The following is a 15,926-nucleotide window of genomic DNA, read 5'->3' on the forward strand; positions in this document are numbered from 1 at the left end:
TTCCAATCTGGAATTCTTGCCTGAATATTTGTTCGTACTGTACTGAGAGAACAGTACATTTGGACTAGTCCATTACTGATGGACTAGTGTAATGTGTGCAGTACATAGAAACAAATATGTGAAAGTGAATGGCATAATAATAATACACTTTCTTTAGATATTTAATCAGGGTTAATAGGTCTTTTTCATGGAACACAGCTTGTCAAAGCACTTGTGTATATCAAAATGATTATGGCTATCAATCGTGTTAGCCATCTAAGTTTAGGGTCCTTGTTCTATGTATGCTTGCTCAATGTTACACTTTGTGTGGGACACTTGAAGAGAACAGAGCCATTATGAATGTTATTAGTATCACCTTTAGCATTTCAACTATGAAGAGCTGAAATGTCTGCTGCGATTGGTTTTTAGGGGTGATTAAAGGATGTCAAAATGTCAGAGTTAGTTTTGGTTTCATGTTAGAGAATAAAGGGTCATATTGCAAATAAAGCTACCATAATTAATTGTCGGGCTTGACAAAACCGCCAAAACCCGAACTGTTGCATAATCATCCTATATCGTAGTTAATTTGTTAGCAAATAGTAACATCCATAAACATTATCATTTAGCTATTAACTCATCTTTAAGATCTGGTTTGGTCTCCAGCTACTTCTGTGAAAAATATACCTGTGTCTTTATTCCGCTTGTTTGACTTTATACCACACTATAAATATTGTAAAAAAAAAAACGAAATAATATCGATTTGATGGATTAGAATGGTCAGATTAATACAAAAAAAATGTCAATGATAATTTGTTGACAAAAACAATCTGCATCTATAAATTCAGACCTAACATTTTGTTGGATGCTTTTTGCCTCTGGTCTATACAGTAAGTTCCAAATATGGTGTCTGTGAGAGGATCATTTCTTGCTCCTTTCCTTCCTCACAGTCGAACATGAAAAGTAATTCTATATTAACTAAACCTTTGTTCCTAATTGATGAGTATTTAGCATCTATTCAGGCTTTGTCTTGAATGAGAGGTGATTAGTCTGTTGGACATTACTAGGTGAATGTCATTCAGCGGACCTTCACTTGTTGAGATATTTATAGCATCACTCTTGTCTGAATAAAGTTTGCTTGCATGTGAGGTCTTCTGGGTCAGCATATATATAACCTTAATCACAGAGATTGGAACGCTGCGCAAATACAATTACAAACACAGGGCTATTTCAGGCTTTCTCATTAGATTAGAAGTGTGTTGTAAGCAAGCAGGTAAGAAAGAAAACATGTGAATGAGTGAATCTACAGGTTTGAGAGGCCACAGACTATATACCGTTATACGTGGATTCAATTAATAGAACAAAGATAAGATGGGATGATTTTTAATTATGAAATGATGCAGCTATGGTACTTGCTACATGTTTAATTCTTAAAGTACATGTTGAATTAGATTAAATCAAAACCCAGTATTTACAGGCATTTCATTAAATGTAAAAGTTTCTTTATGTAACAACGTCATTATCATAATTAGAGATCTAAGATATAGTATCATACTTCCATCACCAGATGTGTCTAACATGAATGAACAACAGAAAAATGCAGTGTAAATTAACAGAGTATTTGGGCCAAGGTTAGACAAAAGAATATTTTAAGAATAACGTTGAAATAAAGTAGCTTTTTACTTTTAATATTATGACTTAATTCTGAAAATCTCTAAATTGTTATAACAACCCATGGCCCCACTGCTCTGTGCTAGTAAAAAGGCATCATTTTTAAACAAATAAACAGTTCTATAACAATAAAAAAGACAAACCTAAAACACAAGTCAACATCTTGTCCCAGGCACGGGCCTGAGTACTTCATACTGCAAATTACACATCTAGGCTAATTTAAAATGTCTTGTACTTCTGCTCAGAACATCTGACGTTTGAACTAATAACCGAAATATACATTCACTTTTAGAAATTCAGATAATGAACTCAGTGCCCTAAAAGCAACATTCTTACATTGATCCCTTTGGCGGAGGCAGTGAGCAGGAAGCACAATATCATCAGTTTCATCCTAATCAGATAGAAGTCTTCAGGGGAACTCTCTCCTGGTTCGTTTTGCTCGGTTGTTTTGGGTTTTGGTAGGAGAGTCTCACAAACACAACAACAAGAATAGTTCCTGGAATAAAAAAACAATCAGATTTTCAGCCACATTATTATGTTGATGCTTATTTGTCTGCGAATAACATTGAATAAGCACAGTATCACAAAAGCCTTGAAACTTTGAATGCAATGCAGTACACAGGCCCTGCACAAACAATTAAAAAACACTTTATAAAGCTTCTCATGGAGCTAATGCAAAGTTGTTTAAACTATAGTATACTTACCAATGACTGCAAAAGTGCCAAGCAGAATCCCCACTGCAGACTGGATAGTTGGCATGCCCTGCAACTGCTTGGCAGCCATTTTACAGTTCCCTCTGACGTTGCAGGGGCACACTGTCACTAACAGGAGAGGGAAAGGGTGAAACAACAGAGTAGTTTTGAGTAAACAGGAAATACGACTCATAGCCCCTTTTTATTACTGTACTGTTACAGAGTCGCCAAAACAAGTCGAGTTACGAACCTTAACTCCAATAACACACAAAAACATTTCTCTGCTTATAATGAATGGAAGATTCATTTAGAAATATATTTAATATAAACTCTGAAAGTGACGAGTGGAAGGAGTTCAATGTTTATCTGTACAACTATACTTGTTATAATATATGAAAACAGATTTTATATATTGAACCTGCGTGTTATTTTAGGTTATGCATATAATATGTCAGCAGCTGTTCGACAGAGTGTTAAGAGAGCTGTGTAATCACACGCCCGGTGTGAAGCTCCATTGCATCATTATTAAACAAGAGCAGTGCTGGGACATGCTGCCACACACAGGGGTTGATCTTTATCGATTGTTTCTACGCTTTTGTTCCATAGCCTTCGTGTGTTCACTTTAGCTCATCAGCAGGAGAGCAGGTAATACCTGGCAGGTTTATGAAGGTGCTCCTGGGAGGAGAGCTGCTGTCAGAGATGGTGAAGGGCACAGTGTAGACCTCAGGGGCGAGGTACGGGATGTTCAGGGACAGGTTGGTGTGAGTATCTGAAAGACAAAACACATACATGACATGAAAAATGTGTTAAAGGTCACCTATTGGTCACCTATCTGAAAATGAGCTGATCAGATTTTGGCCACTTTATGATGTCATAATGATTTTTTGGCTTGTGTAACCATTAGCCAATCACCAACTTAGGTAACACCCGCCCACCGTATCACCTGAATATCCTCCTAGAGCACCATTGTGTTTTTTTGGGAGTGGTACTTTATTTTCGTCTAAAGTAAAGAGAATCAGCACTTTTGAAACAGGGCTGAAACAGAGGGGTTTATGGGATGCTTCACTGCACAATCTGTTTGGTATTTCGAGACATGTTTTGAATATATCTGAGACCTATAATACAGTATAATAGGGGACCTTTAAATCACAACAAGGTAAGGCACAACCGCAGCAACAAGCCGAAATTCAAAACCGCGGTTGTTAGAAAAATAAACAAGTGTATGCTACTTAGTACTGGTATTTGATGGATGGTAAACACTTGCACAGCATAACAATATTGCTTTCATAATATTTTCTCATAAGAAAAAAAAGAAGGCATCATTCCTGTGCACTACACGTGTTACATCATATACTGTAGGTCTCAACTGCAAAACAACTTCTTTATGCATTCTAGCAAAGTAGAAATCAAGCACAAACATGCATAAAGCTGCATTGGAGGGACTAATGGAGCAGAGTATGGAGAGGTCTGGAGCGTATGACTCTGTATCTTATCTCTGTAAATCAGTCAAAAACACACGTCTGGCTGCATGACGTAAAAGCCCGTCCAGTAAAGAGAACTGCTTTATCATGCTCTTTGAACTCTTATCTGGGGGTCCTAAACTTCACGCTTGCACCTCACCATCAGTCCCCTTCATGTTCCATTTGTCTCTCAGGGAAACAGGACGTGTGCATGCTGGTAAATTATCTTCTATCTGCACTGTTTCACCTCTACTGTGACATTTACAAAGATTGGTTCTGTGACTACCTACCAAGCGATATTTTGGATAATTGTAATGCCAAAAAGTATATTTGACATTACAATGGTATTAAATGCATTACATTAAGAGCGGATGTGTCACTTTTCTCCCCTCACTTCTATGAACAGCCATTAAGAGCGAATGTAAGTGGAATAAGATTGAGCTAGCTGCCTCGTTAACTGAATGACAGCATTGAAAAGAACTGCCAATTATTTAAACATGGTACATTTGAGGCTCTGAAAGACTGGAGACACACACACACACACACACACACACACACACACACACACACACACACACACACACACACACACACACACACACACACACACACGTTTTCTTTTCATGAGAGGTTATGGTTCTGTCACGCAAAACGTGCACCAGCACCCATTAGACCGGTACAAGTACACATTTATGGGTACGTCCGTTACTGGCTGAGACCAGGTGCAAAGCATTCTGGGATATTCCTCTTTTAGCCTCCATTAGCTGGCAGGAACCCAGCGGTGACGCCAAATAAATTACACAGAAGATATAATTACAGCTCGGGCTCAATCAATACCAACAGGAACAGGCGAGGGAACGTGGGAGATAACAAAATTCTGAGAGGGAAGTGGTTGAGCTGTTTGAATGACTTAATGACAGACGTCAATGCAGCAAATAGTTTCCATTAAATGTGCCTAACGCTAGCAGTTTACAAAGGCAGACAGAGCTTCCCAGACAGTACTGATGAAATTATGCAGAAAAGGAACAGGGCCATTTGCACATCTTTAGGGACAGATCACTCTGTTTCTTTCTCATGGATGTCCTATCTCCTATTTTTATTCATATAATTCAAAAACATTTAGCACACTTAGGAAAACTCGCTGTCCACAGGGTGTATTTAAAAACCCATTTATCAGCAACGTCATACTGCACAGCCTCATGGCTGGATGACATCAACCTGTCTTATTCAAAAAATTAACTCCTTGCATTATTTAAAAGCAGGCTGTTTCTTAGCAAGTTGGACTTAGCACTTTACTTGGTCCATAAACCATCTCGAAGTACACGATAATGTATTAAGTTTTCCATATGAATGGAATGATTTGATTTAGAAATCGTGATGGATTTAAGGATTCTTCTTTGGTCTGATATATGCAGTGAATCCATTAAGCAGCTCTCTGGCTGGCTCTGAGAGTGTGTTGGCACACAGCATCACACCAGAGTACTTGGGCATATTGATACTTGAAACACCTGTATTATAAATGTCTACACTTTGATTATTGGCTACAATTAATCTCAGCCTTGGTGGCCTGCCTAAACTAAAGTAGGTCCTCCATACAATGTGACCTTACTTGTCTTCACTTTTCAGCTTAAATAAAAAGACTAAAACTGTCTGCCGTGGGTTGACCGTGTTGACTAAGTCTGCGTCCACCTCACCATTAATCGGCGTTAGTTTCCAGTTGCGTCGCACTGTGGCATCACTGCGCAGGGAGAAGTTGAGTCTTCCCCCGTGCTGCGGCCCATCACTGTCCCGTGAGGCCAGCACCAGAGCTTGGTCCTCCCAGCGAGGCGTGCACAGGTACTTCCAGGAATAGTCTCCAACCAGAACCGGGCTGTTATCGTTCACATCTAGGATTTGGACCGTCACCAGGGTGGACGCAGACAAGGAAGAGTTTCCTAAGAGGAGCACAAGAGATGTTGAACGTATGCGCCCCTAAACAAATACAGATGATCTAATGATGCTAAGTACATTCCTTGCCTAATTGTCTTTATTTTTTCAGTTTTCTTGCACTCTTAATGCTTTCTTTTGATCTCACTATCATGTAACTCTCCTTTTACATCTGTTTTAATAGGAATCTGGTTGTCTGAATGGATTTGTATAGGCTTACAGTATTTGTGTTAGTGTAGAAAGTTGTGTCTTTTAAGTATTTTCCTGTCAATTATTATCAGGAAATTTGAAGATATGTAAAGATTATTGAATATTATTCAGAAAGGAAAATTACCACAGCCACTATATTGTATGCATAATAATCCACTCATCAAATGATATCAATTATATATTTGAAATATAATAACATTACATTTTGTCAATAATTAACTGGAAATGGATGTGTGGTTTTTAAAGGAATGAAAATAAACGTACGCCCATCCACTGCAATGACCTCCATGGTGTATGTGCTGTTCTCCTCTCTGTCCAAGGCCTGCACCGTCTTTAGTTCACCAGAATACTTCCCTATAGAAAAGTATTTCTTGGTGTCCCCTTGAAGAGAATATCTGTACAGAACAACATTGTAAAACCATCTGTTAAAAAAAATACTATAGCAGAATTAAGATAATTATTGATTAAATATTCATTGTCTCAGGCTTACCTGATTGGGTGAGAGTCGGGGTCATAACCGCGGATGGTGGCGATGACCCGTCCTGGCTCTTCCCCCTCTCTGACAGTCACCTCATAATGGCTCTGAGACAAAATCGGACCTTCATTCACATCATCCACATAGATGGAGACCGTTGCCGTGGATGCAGGTCCGTATCGGCCTCGGACCAGAGCCACTGGGTTCTGAGCGCTAAGCACCAGGATGTACTCACTCTCACGTTCAAAGTCCAACACCTTTGTTCATTTATAAAACACAAGAAAGTAATTCCCAATGAACCAGGACATCAGTTATGAAACATCAATGCGCTGCAATCCATAAGAGCAAGTTATCTACATTGGTATACCACTGAGGGTAAGTAGGAAATTATGCTTATTCTTTGGGAAAAGTAATCCCATTATAAATGCTTAATGTTTCACCATTTGAAATAAATGTGAGGAAAGTATTACATTTTCTGAGAATTTAATTTTAGTTATAGGCACTCAATTCAACGCCCACACATTAAAGAGAACCAGCGTATCTTCTTTGCAGACGACGGACATTGTCCAGTCCCCTATAGAGACTCAAAGGAAACTAGATTTAACAGCTCTTGCTGTGTTTTTCCGTTATGAGCCAGACACCGTCACAGAGCGAAGAGCCAATTGATTCACTGTGTCACAAATGAAATATTTGCCATTATTCTGCACTGAGATCATGTCCTACTGTGCTTAGATTTATGGTTAACATTGGATTAACAAAAATGATATATGACATTACAGGGAATTCAATGTATACATCTTGATTTAAAAACAGCAAAAACAGTAACTGTGACCTGCTGATTAAACATGTAGTTCTACAGCCCGTCAATGATTTGAATACTTGTCATTGGTTAAAGATAGCATAATGTTAGATTTCAAAGATTTGAGAAGGGGAAATTGATAATTAAAGGCTGATGGATCGCATTCTTATTCTTTAATACTTTTGACGTGAAGCGTGTGAAGTGTGTTCTGTTTGCCTATAAAATAAGACATTATAAAACCAGCGTTGCCTGACACCACACTGCTCAGGCAGAAGTGCATCTCTGTTGCCAGGGAGAAGAGACGCAGACCTTGGAGGGTGCACGAGTGCCGCTGACTGGAAGTGACGCATCAAACTACTTCGTGCAGCAGAGCATGTTCATGGAATCTCTCGAGGCTGTAGTCATCTAAACGACTTTATTACTCAACGTCTTAACGTGCTCATACTACTTTGGATTCGTTCTGGATTTTTCTCCCACTAAATACGATTGAGGTATCAGTGAACGGCAACCTCAACTCAATCTTCATACTAAATATAAAGTCCCTAATTTTCTTATTTATATATTACACTCATTTATTGTAAACTGAAAACCTGGACCCCAGAAATCAGCTGCAAACAAAACACATATATGATCACCCTTTAAGTTGATATGGATATGGTAAGCATATTAACAGTTCCTCATTTTCCCATACAGCAGATACAGAGGAACATTATTCATTTGGATTCATGTTTGTTTCAACCTGATGAATGCTAGTTAGATTTTTACATATTGTTGCTCTCCACCAACTCCTTGGGGAATATCTGGTTTGTTAGCTGCTTAATACGCCGCTTTGTTCAACAGATTCTTGCTACGCTTTGAACAGTGGGTATCTGAGCTTTTTCCATGAGAAAAGCTATCTGCCGCAAAAATGTGAGCAATTGTGTGTGATAAGATAACTGCTCTTTGTGTTTGTCACTATGAATGACCTCTTGGACCACATCCATGCAGCTAATTGAGTCATTGTGTATTCAAAAGTATATCTAATTAATTTGACATGTTATTGAGATTCCATGTTTTTCCCCCTTTAAATCAAATTTGTCTTTCAAATAAAGATTTTGGACCGTCAGCAGGTTGTTCTCTTGAAAAATAAAAAACATTTAATATGTTTGAATTATGGCTCATCCGTAATAAAAGCAGCTATCATATTTCTTCCATCGCAGCACAACTATATACGCCGTTCTACAGTTTTAAAGCATTTGTCTGAGTTAAAATTAAGCATATAACAAATCTCTTTGTAATAAAGAGATCAAAGTTAACAACTTCTTTCTGCAAACATCATTCTCAAATCATTTTGTTTTCTAAGATTAAAAGATTCATACTTTTGAGTGACACTTTTAGTTAATGAATTAATATCTATTAAAGGTGGGGTAGGTAAGTTTGAGAAACCGGCTCGAGTGCGCTAGAATTTGAAAATACACAACCGGAAAAAATCTGCCACTTCCTTACAGAGGCCCTCCTCCAACACACACGAACGCGCACATGACCAATGAGGGCACGAGATAAGTTTGTGCACAGATGGAAGGCTCACAGGCAGGTAGGCCATCCAGTTACTTTGGCCGGGCCGGCTAAAATGATTGGTCATGCTTTTTACAGCACTGCGGCTTCCACAGATGAATTTTTATAGATTTTTGGTCAAAGCACTTAAGATATTCATTGCTATCGGGATGTTAAGAGCATTCTATGGAATATAACAAAAAGTGTATCTCGAGCCGGTTTCTCAAACCTACCTACCCCACCTTTAAGGATTGTTTTGGTGTTAACTTTAAATTAATTAATTAACATTACATCATTACCACGATTAACTGAACTGCTATAAAAAGCTCTAGTTAACTTCAAACTATATTTGATCTTGTTTCTTTTGTTATATAAAGGTTGGTTATTTCAACGTAATGTCTAGCATTTCTTGTTCTCCTCCTCCTAATTTGATTCCTCTCCCATCCCTTGGTTCATTATATATTTACAACAAACGGCAGCTTCTAGCCTGTGTGGTAAACTGCTACTAGTGTCTGCTCACACAATCTAATTATTTACATGGGCTGTGAACAGTGTGTTATTTTTAAATAAATTAAAAAAGCTTTACAAGTGAACAATTTAAGCTATATGTTGTTAAAGACAGCTAATTAAACAACAGTATCCCTCGACACAAAGCTAGTTACAATGATATGTAACAAGGTAAATACAAGAGCTTTAAACACAAACTCAAATAGACAGAATTGATCAATTTCTCTAAAAACAACTGTCCTTGTGTTCGAATCTTAAGATATACATCATCCATTTTTAGCTTTTAGACATCTCCTGTTTTATCTCAGCAGAGCGTCTGCCGCTCACAGTTCAATCACATTTGTCTCTCCCACTGAGAGGTTGAAAATAATTGACTGGCTCCTGCCTGGCCCACTTACTGAGAGCAGACCACCAGCAGAGATTATTGGGCTAAAATATGACATTGTCATCTGGACTCTTTTTAATTAAGGCATGTCAGACGGAAGTATTAGAATATTTTTCACCCAAACGTTCTGTAAGTGCCACATGGACAAACTTTGATATGAAAACCTTGTCCTTAAAAAAATGCTATGATCTATATATGACTGCTATTTCGTCACTGCACAAGCCATCACGCCAAACGTTGTCCTTGACATTTCAATGTGTTTCTGAAAGGAGAAATGTGTGTGCACTCCCTCATACTCTAAACAAGATAAAGAAAAAAAGCACATCAGTTTAATTTGGAGATTAGAGAACTCTTTGTATGAGGACAGTTATCAATATTGCCCTCAAATGGTGTTACAAGGTCACAGCATGATGTGTGTTGTTTACCTTTGAAAGGATCAGTGAGACTTCATTGGTCTGCTTGTCTGTCACAAATGTAAAGACCTCCTCCTCGTTACCGGACTCTAAACGGTAGTCCACCTGCCAGCTGTCTCCTCCTCGAACATCTGCATCCCCGGCCAGCACAGCTGTTACTGTGGTGCCCACCAGAGCGTCCTCTGGGATGTGGAAGGGCCCATACTGATGGAAAGGAGACGGAAAACAGCAATCATTAATTTGAGACATCATCTAGAAATGCCCTTAGGGTGCAAATGTATACAATAGTAATCAATTATAATAAAATGTAACCTTTTTAGAAATTCTCTTCTCATATTTTAGCTCAAGTAAAACTTCCCCCCTCAAAAAGTGCAACAAGTAGTTTGTGGTGATTTTTGTATTATGCATTAGAGCATTTTTCTTAAGAAAAATGGCATTCTGCTATTATCACAATTTGTAATACCGCAGTTTGATTTTTTTGTAATAATCTATCTTTAAAACATGACTGTATTCTTAAAGTGACCGACCAATACTGGAATTAGGCACACTAGTGATTATGATTTGTTAATCAAATAATTTATAATCAGAGAATAGAAGATTATATTTTACATACACACATATTTAGCAAAGATCTCTCAAATGTAAAAAATGTCCTAAGGTATATCCTGGAGGCAGGGTCATGTAAAGCTGACCAATACACTATATTTTCAAATGGCTCTGTATTAAAAGCTGAACTAAATATGAATCAAAATTAATTCAATATTTATATCATAGCAGCTGTTCTTGCAGTTGAACATCTGGCTGACTGTCCACTTTTCAATTCTCCCACTGTCGTGACAGTCTGTGTGTATACATGTGAGTGTATGTTTGCTCCCTCTTGCCCTCTTAGTGTTAGCTAACCTTTATTCACACACCTCTGTGTTTTCAGACAGCCATACAATCAGCTCTCTCAGACGTTCTCTAGTGAAGCAGCCTTGCCTCTGATCTAGCTGCCCCATCCACAGGGTCGCTGACCCCAGCCCTGTCACCACTCGCCTCCCACATCCCCCCACAGTGCTGCCTCCCCATCGCCACGGAAAAAGCTGCTCTTCTCAGGCGTGACCTGCCCAAGAGCATTTTCCACCTTGTGTGTGTGTGTGTGTGTGTGTGTGTGTGTGTGTGTGTGTGTGTGTGTGTGTGTGTGTGTGTGTGTGTGTGTGTGTGTGTGTGTGTGTGGGGCAGCCATTATATGAACAAGTGCTCACGGCAGGAAAATGAGCTTTCAGCAACGCTTGAAAAACGTTTGGTTAAGATACTTAAGTGCTAATTGGATAGAGTAAGGACATAAAGAGTTTACCATAACAACAGATGTTATAAAAGTGATATTGCACAGTCTTTTATCCACATCTGTATTCAATGTCTCTCCTGTTATTGGCCTGGTTATTCAAGCCGAAGCTCTACAGACAATTTCCGCTGATACATTTAAAGACAACCACTTCCTTCCCTGCTCAAATTTAAAATGTTCCTTCACAACAATGTCTGTGCAGCCTATTCAGTGGCCTGACAGAGAATACAGCCAGAGGATGGTTCCCTATTATCACAGCATGATGGGTCTCCCACGTAACTCCCAACTCAGAAAACTCCTTTCTCTTCTGTTATGATGCACATGTGGGTGAAAAGTGAAGGGATTTCCTGTAACCGCCTTTGTTTAGAACTCTTTTTTTCAAACCAGCAGCTGCAACAAAATAAATGAAACCCCTTTCTCGTTTCATCTTAAACACTAAAAGTTACTTTTATACAGCCACCTTTAAAGCGCGCATAACTTGTATAAATATATTTTAGAAGGAGCGCCACTTTAACTCTCTTGTGTACATTATATCCAGGAAGGGGGCTCTTATAAAAGAACAGCTGATGCAGACATGTATGTGATTTGAATAGCTGTGAGGACATACATTCTTACATATTGTCTATCCATTTAATTCATTAGACTCTAAATAAAAAAGTGGAAAGTGCTCGCCAAAGAAAGCTTTCCCAGATTAAACTCCGAGAACACAGTCCACTTTGAGTACAAAGAACTGAATAAAACTCTCATCAATAACATGGGGCCATCGCTATAAGCCTAAGATTAGAGAGCATATCTAGTTTCCCGCCAGGAAAATTAGATCAGTGACCTGCAGAGCAGATTAAGAGTCTGCAGTCTAACAGCCACTTATGATGGCCTGTGATGTTTGGCCTGCCTTTTCATCAAAAAGTATTGTTCATTATGACCTGAGAACACAGTTGCTTTAGTGTGTGTAAACATGTGCTCGTACCTCATGTTGGGAGAAGACTGGTGGGTTGTTGTTCTCATCCTGTACCGTCACCACCAAAGTGCACGAACTGTTAAGACCTGCCAGGGAAATCATCACAGCTTCTGTTAGTGACTCAGGGTCAGCCCACCATGCACATAACATAGTGAAGGAACAGCAAGAACATCATCCTGACTCCATCACAACAATCATGAGTCATGCAAACCACATTATCCGTCACCCCAGAGCACAATGTACATGCACTGGTAAATAGCTATACATTATGTTACCCTCTGGTACAGTAAAGGCTTTTTCATTTGGTTCTTTATCACTGCTTTCTTTTCTCTCTTGTCCCACCTTGATTGTTGAGTTTGCAGCTTTATTGAAAACTATTTCTATATTTTGACTGACATTTGGATGAAATTGTGATTGGCTGTGCAGTCTGCAATTGCGACTTGAATAACAGGGATGGTGATTGGAAACTTGGCCTTGCAAAGTCTTTTTAAGGAATGCACTAAATTCACACGGAAAAAAAAAAAGTGTAGCTCTCTTTTTTCTCATTTGTTTTGAGAGAAAATAACCAAAGCACAACTAATGCACCTGTTAAGAGCATATGTCTATATTTGTCTACGCAATACAAGCACAGTAGAGGAAATAGGAGAAATAGGGTATTGCACCTTTTCAACCATTTTTGTTTGCTTTGTTGAATAAATAAAATGGTTTTATTTTTTAATTTGTATTGGGCAAACTAGATAATAAAGTTAGAACAACAAATAATGAATATGTTCTTATTTTAGTATTTAAAAATACTATATATGCTAGTTTCATCTATATTTTAATCTATCCAACTTTATGTCCATTACGTAATGTGTTTCTTAATAGATTGTATTTTTCAATAGAAAGTGGAATGCCTTTTTTCCTAGAAATCAATAAAAAGTAGAAGTTCTCAGAGACACAGACCTCTGCCAAGGGGGAATCTCAGCAAATAAAATGTAAAAGTCAAATTTAAAAGGGTGTGTTTCCTATTTTGTGAGACTTAGCAGGGTTGTTGAACGAAAAATCCCAACATGAGGAAAGCTGCATTTTTGGATCAATCTAAAGTCACCTTTGGCATCCTCAGCAGTGATGGTGAGGGTGTACTGAGGGGCTGTACCCTCCATACTGTCTGCCTGCACAGAGATGACCCCCGAGTCACGGTCCACTCTGAAGAGGGCTCGAGGACTCTCTGGAATTTGTCCGACTAAACGGTAGAAGATCCGCACGTTGTCCGTCTTGGGATCGTCATTATCGGCTGCCTGCACTGTCAGGATCTCTGTCCCTGGGAAAAAAATACAGCCAAATGAAACCCAAGAACAACAAATGTATATCCCTCAGCCAAAAAATCCAGTCACAGAGAGCAGTGAGTGAGAATAAGGGCGAGGAAGGATAAAACAATAGCTTGCTCAACTAATCCTCACATAGTAATTACATCAGGTAACAGATTGTCCTTGATGATTAATTTCCCAGAATCAAGCATTTTAAAGCATCATCGGGTTGAGTGAGCGTGCTTTCCCCCGGGTGCCTTTCCTGGAAAAAATCCCAAACTGCTCTCATAAAATCTATCTGGTCCTCTCACATCTTTATCACAGCAAAGTCCCTTCAACCCAGTGTTCCCTCTACCTTGCTGTGAATAATCACTCCCAATATAGATTAAAGATTTTTTTTAAGTGTCTCATAGCATTGTTTTAAAATGATCTCATCAACAATGGAGAAAACAATTATTTAAAAGGGAAAAAAACATGCTCTCCAACCCTTAAATATTTTTGGACATTCCCTTGAGGGGCTTTAAGTCATTCAGACTTGACATCTAATTGCCCGAAGGTTTTATGAGAGAACTGCTAGGGTTGAGGTTTTTGAGTAAATATAGTTTATCTGTAGTATTTTTTTTATATCTAAAATATATACAGTGGGGCAAAAAAGTATTTAGTCAGCCACCAATTGTGCAAGTTCTCCCACTTAAAAAGATGAGAGAGGCCTGTAATTTTCATCCTAGGTATACCTCAACTATGAGAGACAAAATGAGAGAAAAAAAAATCCAGAAAATCACATTGTCTGATTTTTAAAGACTTTATTTGCAAATTATGGTGGAAAATAAGTATTTGGTCAATAACAAAAGTTCATCTTAATACTTTGTTATATACCCTTTGTTGGCAATGACAGAGGTCAAATGTTTTCTGTAAGTCTTCACAAGGTTTTCACACACTGTTGCTGGTATTTTGGCCCATTCCTCCATGCAGATCTCCTCTAGAGCAGTGATGTTTTGGGGCTGTCGCTGGGCAAAACAGACTTTCAACTCCCTCCAAAGATTTTCTATGGGGTTGAGATCTGGAGACTGGCTAGGCCACTCCAGGACCTTGAAATGCTTCTTACGAAGCCACTCCTTCGTTACCCGGGCGGTGTGTTTGGGATCATTGTCATGCTGAAAGACCCAGCCACGTTTCATCTTCAATGCCCTTGCTTATGGAAGGAGGTTGTCACTCAAAATCTCACGATACATGGCCCCATTCATTCTTTCCTTTACTACGGATTGGTTGTCCTGGTCCCTTTGCAGAAAAACAGACCCCAAAGCCATGATGTTTCCACCCCCATGTTTCTACAGTAGGTATGGTGTTCTTTCTCCTCCAAACACGTCTAGTTGAGTTTTTACCAAAAAGTTCTATTTTGGTTTCATCTGACCATATGACATTCTCCCAATCCTCTTCTGGATCATCTAAATGCTCTCTAGCAAACTTCAGAAGGGCCTGGACATGTACTGGCTTAAGCAGGGGGACACGTCTAACACTGCAGGATTTGAGTCCCTGGCGGCGTAGTGTGTTACTGATGGTAGCCTTTGTTACTTTGGTCCCAGCTCTCTGCAGGTCATTGACTAGGTCCCCCCGTGTGGTTCTGGGATTTTTGCTCACCGTTCTTGTGATCATTTTGACCCCACGGGGTGAGATCTTGCATGGAGCCCCAGATCGAGGGAGATTATCAGTGGTCTTGTATGTCTTCCATTTTCTAATAATTGCTCCCACAGTTGATTTCTTCACACCAAGCTGCTTACCTATTGCAGATTCAGTCTTCCCAGCCTGGTGCAGGTCTACAATTTTGTTTCTGGTGTCCTTGGACAGCTCTTTGGTCTTGGCCATAGTGGAGTTTGGAGTGTGACTGTTTGAGGTTGTGGACAGGTGTCTTTTATACTGATAACGAGTTCAAACAGGTGCCATTAATACAGTTAACAAGTGGAGGACAGAGGAGGCTCTTAAAGAAGAAGTTACAGGTCTGTGAGAGCCAGAAATCTTGTTTGTTTGTAGGTGACCAAATACTTATTTTCCACCATCATCATTTGCAAATAAATTATTAAAAAATCAGACAATGTGATTTTCTGGATTACAGGCCTCTCTCATCGTTTTAAGTGGGAGAACTTGCCCAATTGGTGGCTGACTAAATACTTTTTTGTCCCCACTCGTATAATACAACATATACAGTATATAATATAGGCTTGTCAAATTACCTCGAGCACAGTTGCCTTGAACCACAGTGTGGTGCCTGGTGGCTGTGGACAAAGGGGTCTGTTATCCATTGGCCGTCGCC

General features: G+C 39.1%; 1 protein-coding gene across 1 annotated transcript in view; it reads right to left on the minus strand.

The window, feature by feature from the left end:
* Positions 1 to 1,363: 1,363 nt before the first annotated feature.
* cdh16 (cadherin 16, KSP-cadherin) overlaps positions 1,364 to 15,926 on the minus strand; it is a 25,747-nt gene continuing 11,184 nt past the window's right edge. Inside the window, exons 10-18 of the mRNA XM_010772931.1 lie at positions 13,420 to 13,632; positions 12,339 to 12,415; positions 10,060 to 10,251; positions 6,426 to 6,667; positions 6,200 to 6,330; positions 5,494 to 5,733; positions 2,992 to 3,108; positions 2,352 to 2,468; positions 1,364 to 2,143 (exon numbers count right to left, since the gene is read on the minus strand). Of these exons, the coding sequence (XP_010771233.1) occupies positions 2,043 to 2,143; positions 2,352 to 2,468; positions 2,992 to 3,108; positions 5,494 to 5,733; positions 6,200 to 6,330; positions 6,426 to 6,667; positions 10,060 to 10,251; positions 12,339 to 12,415; positions 13,420 to 13,632 (1,430 nt within the window). The 3' untranslated portion in view covers positions 1,364 to 2,042. The remainder of the gene's footprint in view (positions 2,144 to 2,351; positions 2,469 to 2,991; positions 3,109 to 5,493; positions 5,734 to 6,199; positions 6,331 to 6,425; positions 6,668 to 10,059; positions 10,252 to 12,338; positions 12,416 to 13,419; positions 13,633 to 15,926) is intronic.

This window comes from Notothenia coriiceps, unplaced genomic scaffold (assembly GCF_000735185.1).
Source record: "Notothenia coriiceps isolate Sejong01 unplaced genomic scaffold, NC01 NC01_scaffold00000339, whole genome shotgun sequence".
In the NCBI taxonomy this organism is placed as follows: Eukaryota; Metazoa; Chordata; class Actinopteri; order Perciformes; family Nototheniidae; genus Notothenia; species Notothenia coriiceps.